Source organism: Brienomyrus brachyistius, chromosome 2 (assembly GCF_023856365.1).
Source record: "Brienomyrus brachyistius isolate T26 chromosome 2, BBRACH_0.4, whole genome shotgun sequence".
Taxonomy (NCBI): Eukaryota; Metazoa; Chordata; class Actinopteri; order Osteoglossiformes; family Mormyridae; genus Brienomyrus; species Brienomyrus brachyistius.
In genome coordinates, this window is record NC_064534.1 from 24,144,476 (window position 1) to 24,159,940 (window position 15,465).

At 41.8% G+C, this 15,465-nt stretch overlaps 1 protein-coding gene across 4 annotated transcripts in view; it reads left to right on the top strand.

Annotated features, from left to right (window-relative positions):
- kiaa0825 (KIAA0825 ortholog) overlaps window positions 1-15,465 on the top strand; it is a 105,873-nt gene that overhangs the window by 8,242 nt on the left and 82,166 nt on the right. For 3 of the 4 annotated variants that reach the window (XM_048982925.1, XM_048982897.1, XM_048982906.1), the window contains exons 3-7: window positions 107-266; window positions 2,065-2,722; window positions 10,928-11,095; window positions 12,547-12,635; window positions 13,392-13,613. In XM_048982925.1, the coding sequence (XP_048838882.1) occupies window positions 107-266; window positions 2,065-2,722; window positions 10,928-11,095; window positions 12,547-12,635; window positions 13,392-13,613 (1,297 nt within the window). The remainder of the gene's footprint in view (window positions 1-106; window positions 267-2,064; window positions 2,723-10,927; window positions 11,096-12,546; window positions 12,636-13,391; window positions 13,614-15,465) is intronic. The other variant, XM_048982916.1, reaches the window with a different exon arrangement.

A 15,465-nucleotide genomic window follows, 5' to 3' on the forward strand; every position in this document is an offset into this window, starting at 1 on the left:
TCAGAATATATTGATGTCTGTGTCCATTAGCTGTGATGTATCCACTCTGCATTAAGAGCCTCGAGGGCTAGCAGAGGTGATGCCCCCTGTTGTGTTTCCCCTTCAGCATCGAGCAGAGCCTGAGGGAGCTGCAGGGGAAGCTGGATGACACCAGGGCTGGGCACAGAACAGCCGACTGCCTCCAGTGGTTCGGCCCACGCTGCCTCAGCCAGACGAAGCCGGTCAGCACCGGACACCAGGACCTGCTGGACTTCCTCCGGGCCCTGGTAAACAGCCCGTACCTGCATCACTGCGCTTTGCAGTACATATGGCTTATTACACCAGCAAATGCCATTTGAGTGCTCCTCAAAAACCTAAACCTTATCAATAAGCTTGGGTTGTTTGTGAAGTAATGCTTTAAAAGTTACAAATAGTTATAACATCAATATAATAAAAATTGTAAGTTTCAGATTTAAATAACAGTGCTAAAAATGTTAAATGTGTTTTTTTTTATTAATTTATGCATGTCGACTTATTAACATACATTAACTATTTTCTGTTTCCTGCCTCATTATTATTATTATTATTATTATTATTATTATTAGTAGTAGTAGTAGTAGTAGTAGTAGCAGCAGTCACAGGAGTAAGAATCAACATGTTCGCTAATGAACAATAAAGAAATACTGCATTATTATATTGCATTCTGTTGTAGTAAAAGTATGTGGCTTATACAAATTAAAATGTTCACATTTTTGAAAACTTTTCTTTTGTTAACCTTAGAGACGTATTGGGAGAACTGGATTTTACAAATGCCAGTTTAAGGCACTTATATAATGAAAGCTGAGAAATCTGATCTGCAGTTCAGTGCAAGTGAAATAATGCCAAGGAATATGCAGTGATTTGATCATTAGCTAATTAGTAGACTGGCAAATTATTAACTCTCCCATTTCATGCCATGAAGAGCACCTGTCAAATTACATACATGTCACAGTCATTTCTTATAAGGTCCATAACACAAATTGCATATGAAAAGCACCCAATTCAAAGTATCACCATAATTATCTTACCACACTCACTATTATTATTATTGAGAGTTATTTAGCAAAATGCAACCACTGCACTCCCTGTATCATTGGTTCAGATATTAATGATTAAAGTTTTTTGTATAGTGTCTTATTGCAGTGACTCTATTTTAGCTAATTGATTAGGCTGCAGGTTAACGCCATTTTAATTACAAATGAACACGCGAATCACTTAAAAATCTATATTCTGGATAGCGTGCATTTTCATTTTCGTGTAGTGTTGTGCCCTGTAACTTTTGGCATGGTGGGTTTGATTCTGAGCCCAGCTCTGTGTGTTTGTGGACCCTCCCTGTTTGCATGGTTCCTTCTCACAGTATAGGCAGTTGCAGTTTAGGTGAATTGCTGTGCCCTGTGATGGACTGGCATAGTCCATGCATATATCAGGGGTGTGAAACTCCAGCCCTGGAAGGTCGGAGCCCTGCACATTTTTAGGTTTCCCTTCGTTTCACACACCTGATTCAACTCCTTGTGCTAATTTCCACTCAGCTCTTCAGCTGAGTCATTTGTGGTGGAACAAGGAAAGAGCTAAGCTACACAGGGCTCCGGCCCCCCAGGACTGCAGGTTGACCCCCCCCCCCCCCTCCGTTATGTATAATTTTTGAAATTAGGAGTTTCTAATTCATTGTTATTGTACATATTAATCAAGATAGAAGTAAACTTTACAGAAAATATCAACTTTGATTGACAATAGAGGAGAAAAAATGTCTTTGCACAGTCAGTAATGATGGAGTGCCTTTGATGTCTGGGTTGGATTCTGGCAATTACAACTTCTGGCAGAAGCATAAGAAGATAAATGAAAGCAGCTCTGGCTGCGATTGCATTGTTTTGTTTTTGCACACTCTATTGTCACCAGATCTGTATCTGGAAAGCAAAATACAGCATTCGAATGGATACTAAATGTGTGTTATTTTTCGATACATGGTGATGAATGTGGTTGTGATGGAGGCCGCAGTACTGAGCAGTCTTCCTTTCTGGTGGCTGTCTTGGCGATTTTCTTCTGCAGCAACAGTATTTAAAGACGGAGGAAGACGGCGCAGAGGATACAGCTCTGCACATACTGCTGAGCATATCCTCTCGGTGCGGAGTGGCCTTTCCCAGCTTCCAGCAGCCCATAGCCCCCTGTCTCCCAGTACACGCGGTTCGAGATGAGGCAGCGCTGGACGTGCAGGAGGCTTGGGAGGACATACGAGTCCAGCTGCGGCGCCACCTACTGGATAAGCTGCACAGTGCAGACGATGTCGTGGATGGCGACCGAGGTGCGGAGGGTTGCATCCGGATAGCGCAACGCGTCCGCTGCTTTGAGCAGCTCCTTTTCCTTTATCCAGAGACGGAGGTCCTGTCTCGCTACCAGAACCTTCAGGTTAAATTCGTTCAGGACCTTCTGCATGGTACGCAGCCCTGCAGCTTTGAACGGTTAGCCGACAGCTTGCGTACTGCTGCTCCCACGCTGTCCAGCATGATCGCCATGGACCTGCAGACCCTACGCTGTGTAGTGGAGCCCAATACCCTTGTAGCTTTCATCAACCAAGGCTACCTGAATACCATTTCTCAAGAGCTCCTTGTCCTCATAGAGGAGTGCTGTGAAAACGCAGGGAAAGACAACACTGCACACACCAGTAAGCCTGGGAAGAGGAGCAGCACCAAGGCCAAAGCCCAAGCCCGTGAGTTGTGTAACTTTAAACGATCAATGTTTGTGGGGAGAAAGATGAATTTTGGGTAATTTAAAAACATTGTAAATGAACTGTATATCAAACATTCGGATTATGTGTGATATACTGTATACACTATATAAAGAAACGTACTGAGACACCTGGCCATTACACCTACAGGAACATTTATGACATCCCCATTCGAAATACACAGGCATCAATTCGGAGTTGGTTCCCCTTTGCAGCTATAACAAATGCCACTCTTCTGGGAAGACTGTTAACCAGATTTTGCTCATTCATCCAGAAGAGCATTTGCGAGGTCAGGCACTGATGTTGGAAGTGAAGGCCTGGCTCGCAATCTCTGTTCCCAAAGGTGTTCGATGGGGTTGAGTTAGTACTGCACAATATCAGATCTCAGTATAATCGTGATTGTATGGTGAATGTGCAAAAATCACAAGGGCTTTTTGCTAGTATGTGTATGCTTATTTATGTCAACAGATGGGTAAGCAGTATGCCTGAAATACGAAGGAGATGTGTATTGTGATGGCCATAACACAGTAATCTGTATAAAGTTGGCGTATTTTTATATTTTTTACATTTAGTTGGCAAAGTATGTTGCATGCTACTATTTTGGTACGTCGTGGACGTGATAAGCACTGAAGTGGATGTGAAGAAAGTAACAGCTCAACCGCCACAGCATCTTCTAGAAAAGGAGATGTTGTGGATAAACAAGGTACAAAGCCGTCTGTGGTGTTGGGGTACTTTTTGCAGTTTAAAGTCCAACACGTTCATTAAACACAAGGATATGCCAAATTTATGCAGATTAATAATATTTTAGGCATACTACTAATCTGCTTACCAAATTGTGGGTGTAAGTAAACGTCTGTATAGCACCGAAAAGCTGGCGTTCAGACAAATTTTTTGCCTGTCATCTAAAGCTGTTGTGAGCACGCACCTTACAATCGTGATTATGTCAAGATCTGATATTGTGCAGCTCAATATTCAGGTCAGGGTTCTGTGTGGGCTACTCAAGTTCATCCACATCAAACTCACCCAACAATGTCTTTATGGACCTTGCTTTCTGCACTGGTGCATTGTCATGCTGGAACTAAAAAGGGACTTCTCCAAACTTCCCACAAAGTTGGAAGCGTAGAATTGTCCAAAATGTCTTGGTATGCTGAAACATTAAGAGTTCCCTTCACTGGAACTATGTGGCCTAGCCCATCTGCTGAAAGACAACCCCATACCTCTATCCCTCCTCAAGCAAACTTTACAGTTGGCACAATGCAGTCAGGCAGGTAATGTTCTCTGGCATCTGCCAAACCCAGACTAATCCATCAGACTGCCAGACAGAGACGTGTGATTTGTCACTCTATAGAACACGTTTCCACTGCTCCATATTCAAGTGGCTGTGTGCTTTACACTACTTCATCCAACGCTGGACATTGTCCTTGGTGAGGCTTGTATGCCGTTGTTCGGCCATGGAAGCCCATTTCTTCTTCCGGTGCATAGTTTTTATTCTGGGGTTTATGTCAGAGGAAGTTTGCAACTCTGCAGTTATTGAGTCAACAGAGCATTGGCGACTTTTATGCAATATGACCCTTAGCACGGCGGCATGTTGGTACAGTGGTTAGCACTGTTGCCTCATACCTCTGGGACCCGGGTTCGAGTCTCCGCCTGGGTCACATGTGTGCGGAGTTTGCATGTTCTCCCCATGTCGTCGTGGGGTTTCCCCCCACAATCCAAAAACATGCTGAGGTTAATTGGAGTTGCTAAATTGCCTGTAGGAGTGCATGTGTGAGTGAATGGTGTGTGAGTGTGCCCTGCGATGGGCTGGCCCCCATCCTGGGTTGTTCCCTGCCTCGTGCCCATTGCTTCCGGAATAGGCTCCGGACCCCCCGCGACCCAGTAGGATAAGTGGCTTGGAAAATGGATGGATGGATGGACCCTTAGCACTTGGCAACTCTGCTCTTTTACTTTACTTATAGTAAATACCTGTTTTCTTAGGACCTGCTTGATGCAAAGTTTTGCCTCTGTAATCAGCTGCTGTAGCCAGACTTAGCAGAAACTGGGTCAGTAGGTTAAGGTGGTCATTTGGATGCCCTTAACTTGCATTTTGGCTCAAGTTGCCGTTAGCTTTTATCCAGCATGTATGTACCGTTGGCTTATTGTCCAGTGTATTACTTCCATTGCTGTTTTCAATGGCACCTAAAACAAGTTTTACTTTGCAAGTAAGTACTATGGGTAGGTTTTGTTAGTTACACCATCAACAAGGTTATGGATCATTTTAATATAAGCCTATAAACATAAGTAAAGGGAATTTCACTTTAAAATGATAAATAACTTCTGAGATTTTCATTCTTTCTTGTGTTATCACTTATGTTTCCTGTTTATTTTGCATATATGCTTTGGAAAAATGCCATTGAGGTGAGTTATCCTAGAGTAACCCCCCTGCACTCACTCACTCCTTAGGGAATATACTTCTGGGCATCTGACCCTGTCAGACCAGTGGACCGTTTAACAGTTTTCACATAGAGCTGTGGCAGCTGCTACACTTTTCAACCCCACTCTCTGGAAAGAAAACATTGACACTGTTCCAGACCAGCTGTGATGGTCTGAGCTGCTTTTTTCCCTATTTCTTCGTCCCTGCGTCTTTACCTCCTTCCTTCTTGTCCCTCTGAGGCATGTTACACCTTCCAGTACTTAGTTTGTGTTTGTCACCTGCCTATGAACAATCGCAAGTAATATGATATTCACCATTTTACAACATATTACCTCTTTGTTTTTTATATGTAATATTTAAATTGCTTTAGTTTATTCAGCCAGAGGTAGTTAACATATGTTCTATAAAAATCGTAATTTTGTCCTTCATACAGCTAAGATTCCCACCTTTATTTCATATATAAATTTACATACAGTTATCTTTACCTACCGGCTATATTCAAAATTATTGAATACTCTTAGTGTTAGATGTTTGGTTTATTATACAGATTTGTGTCTGTATAATACCTCAAATTGTATATGCTGATAGATATTTAAGAATGTAACATTGAAAATGTGTACAGTATCTGTATTTGATTCACCAGTGCTGTTGGATTCCGTAAAATTTGAGATGTGAATATAATCTAGTATGTGGGGACAGAAGCAATACGACATTCCCCTCAGTCCTTAAGAAATGTGCATAGTACTCTGGTCTTTTGGCAATATAGCAAATGAGGAGATTTATTGAGAATAAAATTTAATGTTGAACAGAAGTTGAAACAGCTGAAATATGTTTTTATTATGAATTGCTGTGCTTTCAATTCGCCTGCAGGCTGACATTGTTTTGTAATTGCTTTAAACCAATTTAATAAACTCCATCACCTTCCCACACAGTCCCCCTCTTTGTTGAATACACTACTGTAAAATTGCACCCGCTAACTATTAAGCGCTGAGAGTACTTCAGCTTAAGAGATGTAGGATGCAGTGGCTGCTGGGAATGCGTGAGGCTCAGGAATAGTGTTTGTTAGAATTTGATAAGTGCCGCTCTTTAACTGGATTGCATGTTTCATGAGTCCGTGCACATTATGAATTGTGTCGTGCTACTGCATGTATTTATTTAATAACCACAGTTTAACAATTGAATATTTACAGCACTAGACCATGCATGGGTATCGGCAGTTTTCATTTAGTGGGGAAAGGGGCTTTATTCTAGACTAGATATCAGGGATATGTGTTTTCTACTAGGTGTGAGTATTGAACTGCACACAGATGTTGAAGTTTACATATTGGGTACTTCTTTTGATAAAATTTACCTGTTTATTCCAATGTCCAGAGTGATATTCTGTAGAAATTGTCTTTGTTTCGTCTTTGTTCACTTGAGTTTACATACATTTCCAGTGCACTGTAATATTCCAAAATGGTCTTTTTGTTCAGGACATCTGCAAGCCTGTAACCAATAATATAACCAATCCATTTTCCTCCTCCCCCGCCAGTGCTAGCCAGTAAAATCTGAATGACTGGTGACCTCTAATCAGACCACAGGGCTTTGATGACCTGCACTGGATGCTGTCCCATTGAGTGGCCAGCCATGACCAACAACACTATTGTGTTTATTCTTTAATTTAACAATAGGTATATATTCCCACCTTGGAACAATATGCCACTGAATGCACAAATTGCAGTTAAATACTGGCTTATAAAAGTGCACAACTTAAAGTATACCTCTTCCTTTTAGTACCTTTTCACAACCCCTTTGAACATCAGAAATAGCGGGGAAGGGAGGATACTTTATTCAAAAAGACGGGTCCCCGGGGCATTGTGGTTAACATCTGCATCTAAGTGAATATCTCTGCTTCAGCCATGTTAACATTCCTTTGTTGTCCTGTCATTCACGGTCAGCTGGGAATACAGGGGTGATCTTACACAGTGATAAACTTGTCAGTCCCCATCAAACCTCCTCAGAACTACATCTCAGGCTGTTTCTTCTGCTCTTCACCTAACAAATCATACCAGCATCACATTTCCTTCTTTAGGATGCAATATCCCCGCCTCTTTTAATTTTATATATCTGCCATGAGAGACCTGCTTTGACAGTTTGAGTTGAATCCCATGGCTAATTGGTGTTCGAAAGAGAAATGGCGGGAGTTCATGTGAAAGAGAAATTAAATCAGGAGGTAAAATATTGCATGATTGGTCATTCCCAGAAGGCGTGTGCATCATTTGGAAGAAAATATGTAATAATTGGTTTTAGGCCCATGTCAGACACAGGCAATTCCCTCCACTAATGGCTCTGTTAGGTAGCACTAGGCCTTGAGGGTCAGGAAAGGACGGAGAATCGCCGAGCGGCACATGCGGTGCGGGGGAGACTGAGCACTGAGGAAATTAAGTGGCAATAAGTGCAATCCAAAGGGGAAATGCACTTCACTGTGAGTTTAATACATCAGACAGGAGGCCTGGCAGCCTGCCACACAACAATTGTTTACCTTTTTGCTCGCCGGCTGCATCTGTTCTGTTTTGTAAGCGGTACTAAACTACCCACCCGTAAACACTGGAATCAATAACAACTGCTTGGGGATTCGCCCCCCCCAACCCCCAGCCTCACCACCACCTATTTCTTTCAGACCAGTTGACATGAGCGCGCTGCTAATGTCGTTTGACTTAGGCTCACGTGAGAAAACCCCTAATGGGATGGAGTTCAGCTTATTACGGTAATCTGAGGGGTCCCTGTGACTAGGGAGACAATCGGGTTGCTGAACTTGAAGGGAGCCAAATGGTGTATTGGTTTCTAATGATGCAAGTCACAGTTAATAAGCAAGGATTTGTGATGTGACAGCTTGAACCAAACAACCTTATATCAGAAAAAAAAGTCAAACACTGGGATGGAAGCCCCTGGAAACATCCTATAACCACTATGACTCAAAGAAATCCAACAGTGGTGAGAAAGCCCCCTCAGTGCCTTTGCCCATACCCACCAAAAGGGGTCCTTCTAAACCTTAACAGGTCATTTAGTCCAATGAGGGCCAGGTGGGTTTCATTAATTGACTGCACTCTGTACATGGGGCTGGTGAATACTGGCTGTAGATTGGCTGGCCAACTCTTGTAGATTCACAAAAACTGATTCTGCTGACAGATGTTACAAAAGAACGGTTCTAAGTTCACTGAAAAGCAGACACCATGGATGCTTTTTATTTAGGAAGATAAAACACCAAGCGTTTGTGTTTAGTGTCCCTTTGGGAGCCAATGACTGCAACTGCAATTAATAGCAAAATGGCAAGAACAGAACTGAATGAGTCAGTCAAAAAATTATGTCATTAATAAAAAGAAAATGTCTGTGTGGAAGATATGTGCAGATATGCTAAACATTGCTTATCAATGGAACCAATAAATTTTCAGCGTTTTTACAGAGATAAGCAAGCATCCTTAGACTTCCTGTGAGCACTGTACGTGAAGGGGTTCAGAGAGATATGTACTTACTGTAGTTCTTTTTTGTAAATAAGAAAAGTGATTTTTGAGTTGTTTCAAACTGCAAGTAAATAAATGTAGAGTGCGGTCTCAGTGAGTAGCAGCTTTGCCTCACACCTCCAGGCTTGAGGCTGTCAGTCCCCCACCGATCTTTGTGTGTGGAGTTTGCATGTTCTCCTGCTGCTCTGTGGATTTTCTCTGGGTTCTCTGGCTACCTCACATAGTCTAAATGCGCAGTTAGTTATGGGCTGGCTGGTAAATGGCATGAACTGGCATCCTGTACAGCAAGTCCCCTGACGTGTCCTTTGCTGCCTGGGATACATTCCAGTAGCCCCTCCACCCCCCATGTTCTGGATAATAGGTTGGAAGACAGATGGAAAAGTAAATATGGATGATAAATTTCATTGCAAAACAACAGTCATAGAGGTCACTGTTTAGAGATCCTGCTTCTATGAATAGTTATTCCGCAAATATTTGATATTATTGGTGTTTTTATGACCAAAATTATTTTTATAATGATTAGATATTTTACTTACAGTGAAGCACATTAAGGACCAGGTTATTTTGATAGCCACCACCGAGCTTATCAAAGGGTGGATTATGTTCCTGTGAAAGCAATACTCCATTTAACATCTGTTTGTTTATCTTGTGCAGTACCAGTCAAATGTTTCGGCGTACTTCATATAACCATGCATGCTTTAAACTGCATAGTCTTGTTTATTAAACGGAATGGGAAATTTGTGTGATGCACTGATGAGTTAAAATTTGAATTATTTGAATCCAAAAATATGAGGCCTTGTACTTTAAGATGTGGGGTAGGTGGATGCATGTGTGACTGCCACTGTCAGGGGTGAAGGATGCGATGTCGTGTTGCTCTGCTGGTGACACGTGCCGGTGATCCTTACCAGGTCCATGGTACTCTCAATGTCCCATCCTTGCTAATTTCACAGATCATGTTTGTGGCTGATTGGGCGCTGCTTCATTCCTCTGAAAGATAGTAACCTGAAAACTGCACAAGACCTCTCTGGTAAAGAAGGAAAGTGAAGGTTAACCGGAACTAATGACCTGGCCCAACTAGTCTCCAGACCTCAATTCCAAAGACTTTTTAGGGGGTCAGACTCACAGAAGAGGCAAAGCAAAGAAAGCCACAGGCATCTTAGGAATCGCTGCAGAGGAACTGGGAAGACATACTGGGTGATTCCTACTGAAACTGAAACCAGGTGTTTTTGAAGCTGCTATCAAGGCAATTGGCGGCTCTTTTAAAGAAGATTTACTGCTGTGGTTCTGTTTATGTTTGCTGTACTGTTTTTTCATTGTTGTACTGCATTTAAAGAAAAAGATAAGATGTAAAAACATTTCAGTACCGCAGAGTGAAAAAAAATCCACATTGGTAAAATTTAAAAATGTAAGACTAAAAGCGCATCTAGTGATTTAGGTGTAAGAATGTAAGCACAGCCAGTCATTTATTCCTCCGTGAGGTATATTATCTCCCTTTGGAGCCTATTAATGAAGGGGTGCATTTCCAAGGGAATTCGCCCACCTGCCTCGGCTGGTTAGTTACATCGGACTGACACATGGATATATTCTGGAATAACCAGCTCTGAGGTCAGTCAGAGCTGTCATAGCAGGAAAGGAAGAGTGACATGTTCAAATATGGAGGAAAATCACAAATAAAGATATTTATATTCCTCCTGTGATTTTATATGGAGGCTGAGAAATAAGCCTAAAACATCTTGTCATACTGTGAGACTTTTTTGAACAATATGGCAAAATTACATTAGGATCTGCTAATAGTGTTGCAGTTTTTTGGAAGGCCTTTTTAACTCAATCATCCTCATCCTTTCATAGCCCTGCTAATACTTCCTTGATCCAGTCCCAAATGCCTTTTTATAGGGGAACTAATTTAGGCATACGTACAAAAGTATTTGTTCATCTGTCTGGGAGTACAGCAACACATTTCACAGTTCTTATTATCTGGCTTAATGCGTAACATCCCCTGGGTGATGGGTTTGGCAACTTAAAATTGGGAAATCCATGCTAGCGAGGTCATTTACAGGTTAGGGAAGAGAAGTTTAAAGTTTACTCACTTTCTTCAGAAGGAAGTTTCTAAAAGTGAGAAATTTACAGGAATCAATATGTGTAATTGGCTGCGAGGGAGCACATAATGGAGAGAGGGCACGTTCCCACTGCTCTCCGTGTGGTGTTGGAGCACGCAAGGTTTAGTGCGGATCCCATACAGTCATGGTAATGGATGGATTTCCTGCTTGCCTTTAGCAGCCCGGGAGGCGAGTCAGAAAGGTGTGAGGGGCTGCCTGACCTCCCAGCAGCTCGGCTGCCTGGCAAAGATCTCCAGCACCCTTCTGGAGCTGGATGAACAAATGGAGCTGCTGGTGACTAAGATGCCATTCCTCAACCTCCCTGGGGCTCCCTGCAGTGTGAGAGGTAAGCGACCCTCTCTGAACAGCTCCTTAGCCTGGCGTTTAGGAAGGAGTTAAGTCCAGTAAGCTCAAAAGAAATGGACAGCTCAGGTGAATCTGAGAATCTGTCAGATTACCACAATGTATTGATCACATTCAAAAAGACCTAAAAAAGATTAATGAATCCAGCAGGGATCATATTTAAACTATCTTGCGCCCATATTATTTTTAAGAGCACCTCTAATGTGTAATAGTATAGGAATATCTGCAAAAATGTGCTTTACTTTCAGGTAAATGTATCTGTTCAATGTCATTCCACAGTAATGTTGTTCCTGGGGGACTTTTTTCAGTGTTATTACTGAAATATGACAAATCACAACTATCTAAATATAAGTGCAAAATCCTGCATCTTATTTAAGCTGAAGGGGTTGCATAAAGCTCTGTAGGACATTACAGTCTTTGTGTCGGTCTCTCTTACAGCATTTTTCCTGTAGTGCACTTTCTGTAGTGTAGTGCAGCTTTTTGTTGCATATCTTTATTTCTAAACAGATCATATTACACACAAGACACATATGCAGAAACAGATGATTTACCGAGACTTCAACAGCCTTTAAAGGATAGTTATCCAATTAATCTCAACAATGAAATTGCTTAATTACTATAAATTACTGGACTTATTATTACGCATTCACTGTCTTCCCACTCAATCCTGTCCTTGTTTGATTCATTCTCCTACTATTAAATTGCCATGTTTGAGGTTTTATTATTGCGATTACGATTAGAGAAATGTGGTACTGAACCCTGTACTTTCATTAATATCAGTTTGTATGTGCAACTAATTCCCATTATCGCTCATTATAAGCACTCTTAAGAATTTCTTATTCATATCTGAGTTCAAATCAAAGGCAAACCTCCAAAATTGGAAAAACACGCCTGCTTGCATTAATTGTGTTCTTTGGTTCACTTTTACATAAAAGAGAATTTTTTATGACTGGAATTTGGATTTTATGACTTCGAAGATGGTTAGGATTAAGGCTTCGCATAGCTTACATATTGGGATATGAACAGAAGTAATTAAAGTGACATATTTTACAGGGTGCAAAAAAAGTGATTCTTCAGTAATGGGAAATTAACGTATTTGGTCACATACTGAATAAATGTGGCATTTGAGAATGTTCATTTATGTCATACATATTTCATATGTATTTTATCAATCTTAGCATATTTATTACAGCAATCAGTATGATATTGATGTCTTAATGACAATGCTTAATTGTTACTTTTACAATAATTTACATTGAACAGTTAATCATCCTTGAGTCACAACACTGTCACAACAATGTTCTTTTTTGCATTTACTTCCAAATACTTATCTAAGTTACACTTGTGTGCAGTGGAAATTCATTCAATTGGCAAGATCACGCTTTTATTTAAATGTCAGTCAAGGCCCCTGACTGACTGTGTTCCTGTGCCCAGGGATCCTTAAGAAGACCAGGGAGGTCTCAGAGATGCCTGCGGGGAACGGGAGAAGGTACACAGACATGTTCCTCCAGCAGAACCCTGAGGTGAGAGAAAGTGAATCAGTCTAGGAGGAAAAACAATCCTTAAAAGAGCTGTGGAATGAACAGTAGTAACCTGTCACACATTCCCTATCTCCCTAAGATTCCTTCAAAAGCTTAGACTGATCCTGTGTAGAACTTTGAGACCACCTCAACTCACAATTTTTTAGGCTAATAAGGAATTCCATTAAAATTCACTAATTTAATATTTTGCACGGATCTCTTCTGTGGTCGGAAGCCTAAATAGTCCTGATTTTGTCATCTAAGATGGATAATTAGCATTTCCATGCTCGGCTCCCTGGCTTGTAGATAACTGTCAGAGCTTGACAGTTTCCATTCCCAATGAGTATTTTTATGGGAAATTCAGGGCAAGGCACTGAAATGGGTGGGGAGTTGCTGTATTTTAATTTAAATATAATGCTTTTCGGAATGATGTTTTAAACTTTAATTAAACTTAACGAAGCTTAACATTTTTGCCATAAGCTGGTGCTGGTGAAATTCTGACATTTTGCAGAATGTAAAAATGTTTCCCTTCCCATGATCATTTATATTTGTTTATAGTGAAATTTCTTTGGAAATACAAGGGATCAGGAAATTAGCTTTTGAGTGTGAATGAACGTCTTTTGGCCGTAATTCACTCATTTAGCTAGAATGTATTCTGTTACCTGAGAATTTCCGCCGCATTTGCCAGGTATATCACTCTGGATCACAATGTAAATGTGACGTGATTTATTCATCTAAATATCTGTGCTTTTGTTCCAGCCTGTTGTTCTGGAGTTTGACTGGAGGAGTGCCTTTAGGGAGCTGCTGTCCCCAGTGGCACACTGTCTGAAAGCAGTGCTAGAAGATGCATGCTCCAGGAGTCTGCTGCAGGAGGAGACAGCTCACAGTGCAGACACGGCCATTTCTGTGATCCTGCTTCCTCAAAGGGACTGGGCACTGCCCGGCTCCCTGGAGTCAGAAGCCCCAAAAGTGATTGCTAAGGCATGTATTCTCTCCATAAGTCTGCTTGGCCCAAAGAACTGGCTTGTTTCTCACATTTATAGGAACAGGCCTATTTGCAGTGTCAACACACCTAACTGTACAGTTTTGTGCCTGTATTTTAAAGTCATTTTTAACGATATTCTGGCATTTAGCACAGTAACAGTAGTAATAGGTCAGGGGTCTCCAACTCTGGTCCTGGAGAGCTACTGTCAAGTAGGTTTTCTTTCCTACCTGGGCTCTGATGAGCCACACCTGTTATCAGGTAAATACCAGGAACAGGTGTGGCTCATCAGAAACCAGGTAGGTAAGAAAACCTACCATATTAGTTTTTGGTGTCTTTGTTAAATATCTTTATACATAAAAGCTTGTATACTCATTGTGTCGCCCCAAAACACAGTGTATACAGGCTGCTGATGCTCTCTGCTAACCTAGCCAGGCAGCCAGGTAACCTGGGCCTTCACCAGCCTCCTAGAATGTAGTTCCCTGGTTCTTCTCCCTGCACAAGGCACAAGAGAGCAGTAGTTCAGCGGGGAAGGAGACAGAGGAGGCAGAACTTCAAAGGGGATGGTGACAGGGCAGGCAGACTGTCGCCACAGTTGAAGAGTGTGGAACGAATAGGGATGGAGAGGTTTGAGTGCTGGAAAACTAAAGATAGCAGCAAATGGGCTCATGGGGCTTGTGGGGGGGTGGGATGGAGTTTGGGGGACTGACAAGGGCTCAGCCTAATTTGTAAAGTGAGGCAAAAGAATATTGATAAGACTGTTGAGGAACAGAGTTTCTTACATGGGCGTGTGTATCCTTCAGCTGTCTCACTGGGCTCCTGTTGCAGTGATGACCCAGGGATGCACTGCACTCTTCCGTAATTTTTGCTTTCCACTCCACCTTAGAGGACAGCTGTTGCTCTCCCTGCTGAATCCAATCTTTCCTGGCCATTTATTTTCAATGGGACTCGGGATGTCCTGGCCCATTTAATTCCCTGTCACCTTGGTCTGTTTTAAAAGAGGTGTTCTCCGACTCCAGTGGAGATTGATAGTGTGCCTGATGTTTGGCAGCGGGCTCTCGGCCGGGGAGTGTCCAGATGGTTTTGTCCTGGTGTTGCTGATGGCACGCCGGTCCTGCACTTGCACCCCAGTCCATAAACATTCACAAGCTGCGTGCCGCTATCTACAAAACTGAAGCAAGGCTGGCAAGAGCTATAATGGTTGGGCTGTGGCAAATAGGTAAAGGTTCCTATCACACCCAGAAGCCATCTTGCACCTGAAACCAGAATGCATATCCTCACAGAGAGCTTCAGATGAAGGGCCCACTCTTCTGGGTTTGCCTCTCAGCTACTACCGATAGTAAATCACAAGTGTTACTCTTAATGTCTGTCGCTATCATAAGTAATGTATCTCGGAATTCATTTCCGTTTGATCATGCGCCAGGTAACTTTGCGTATGTTTGAAAATGAGAGGCTTTCAACTCAAAGGTTATACATGCATTTATTTGCATTTAGAAACTCCCTGAGAGAGGATCCATTTGCCCTTTTTATGAATTCTGTAAGTTGTCTGAAAATCAAATGTAAAATTCTACAACAGAACTTAAACCTAAATGTATCCCCAGGCAAACAATGATGGGAACTACCTCAGAGCGGAAATCCCGGATTTATAGTTTAATTTCCCATCAGCTATATGTGTTTACAAATGCAGTTTACCTCAGATTACCTCGTAAATTAGGCAAAATCTTTAATAATCTTTAGCTTCCAGTGAAAGGCTGTTAACTTCCCCAATTCTGTCTATCATTACTTGCTTTTTTTAGTTGTGAAGATAAATTTAGATTTACTTGGAATTTCAGGTGACACATTCATCTCAAG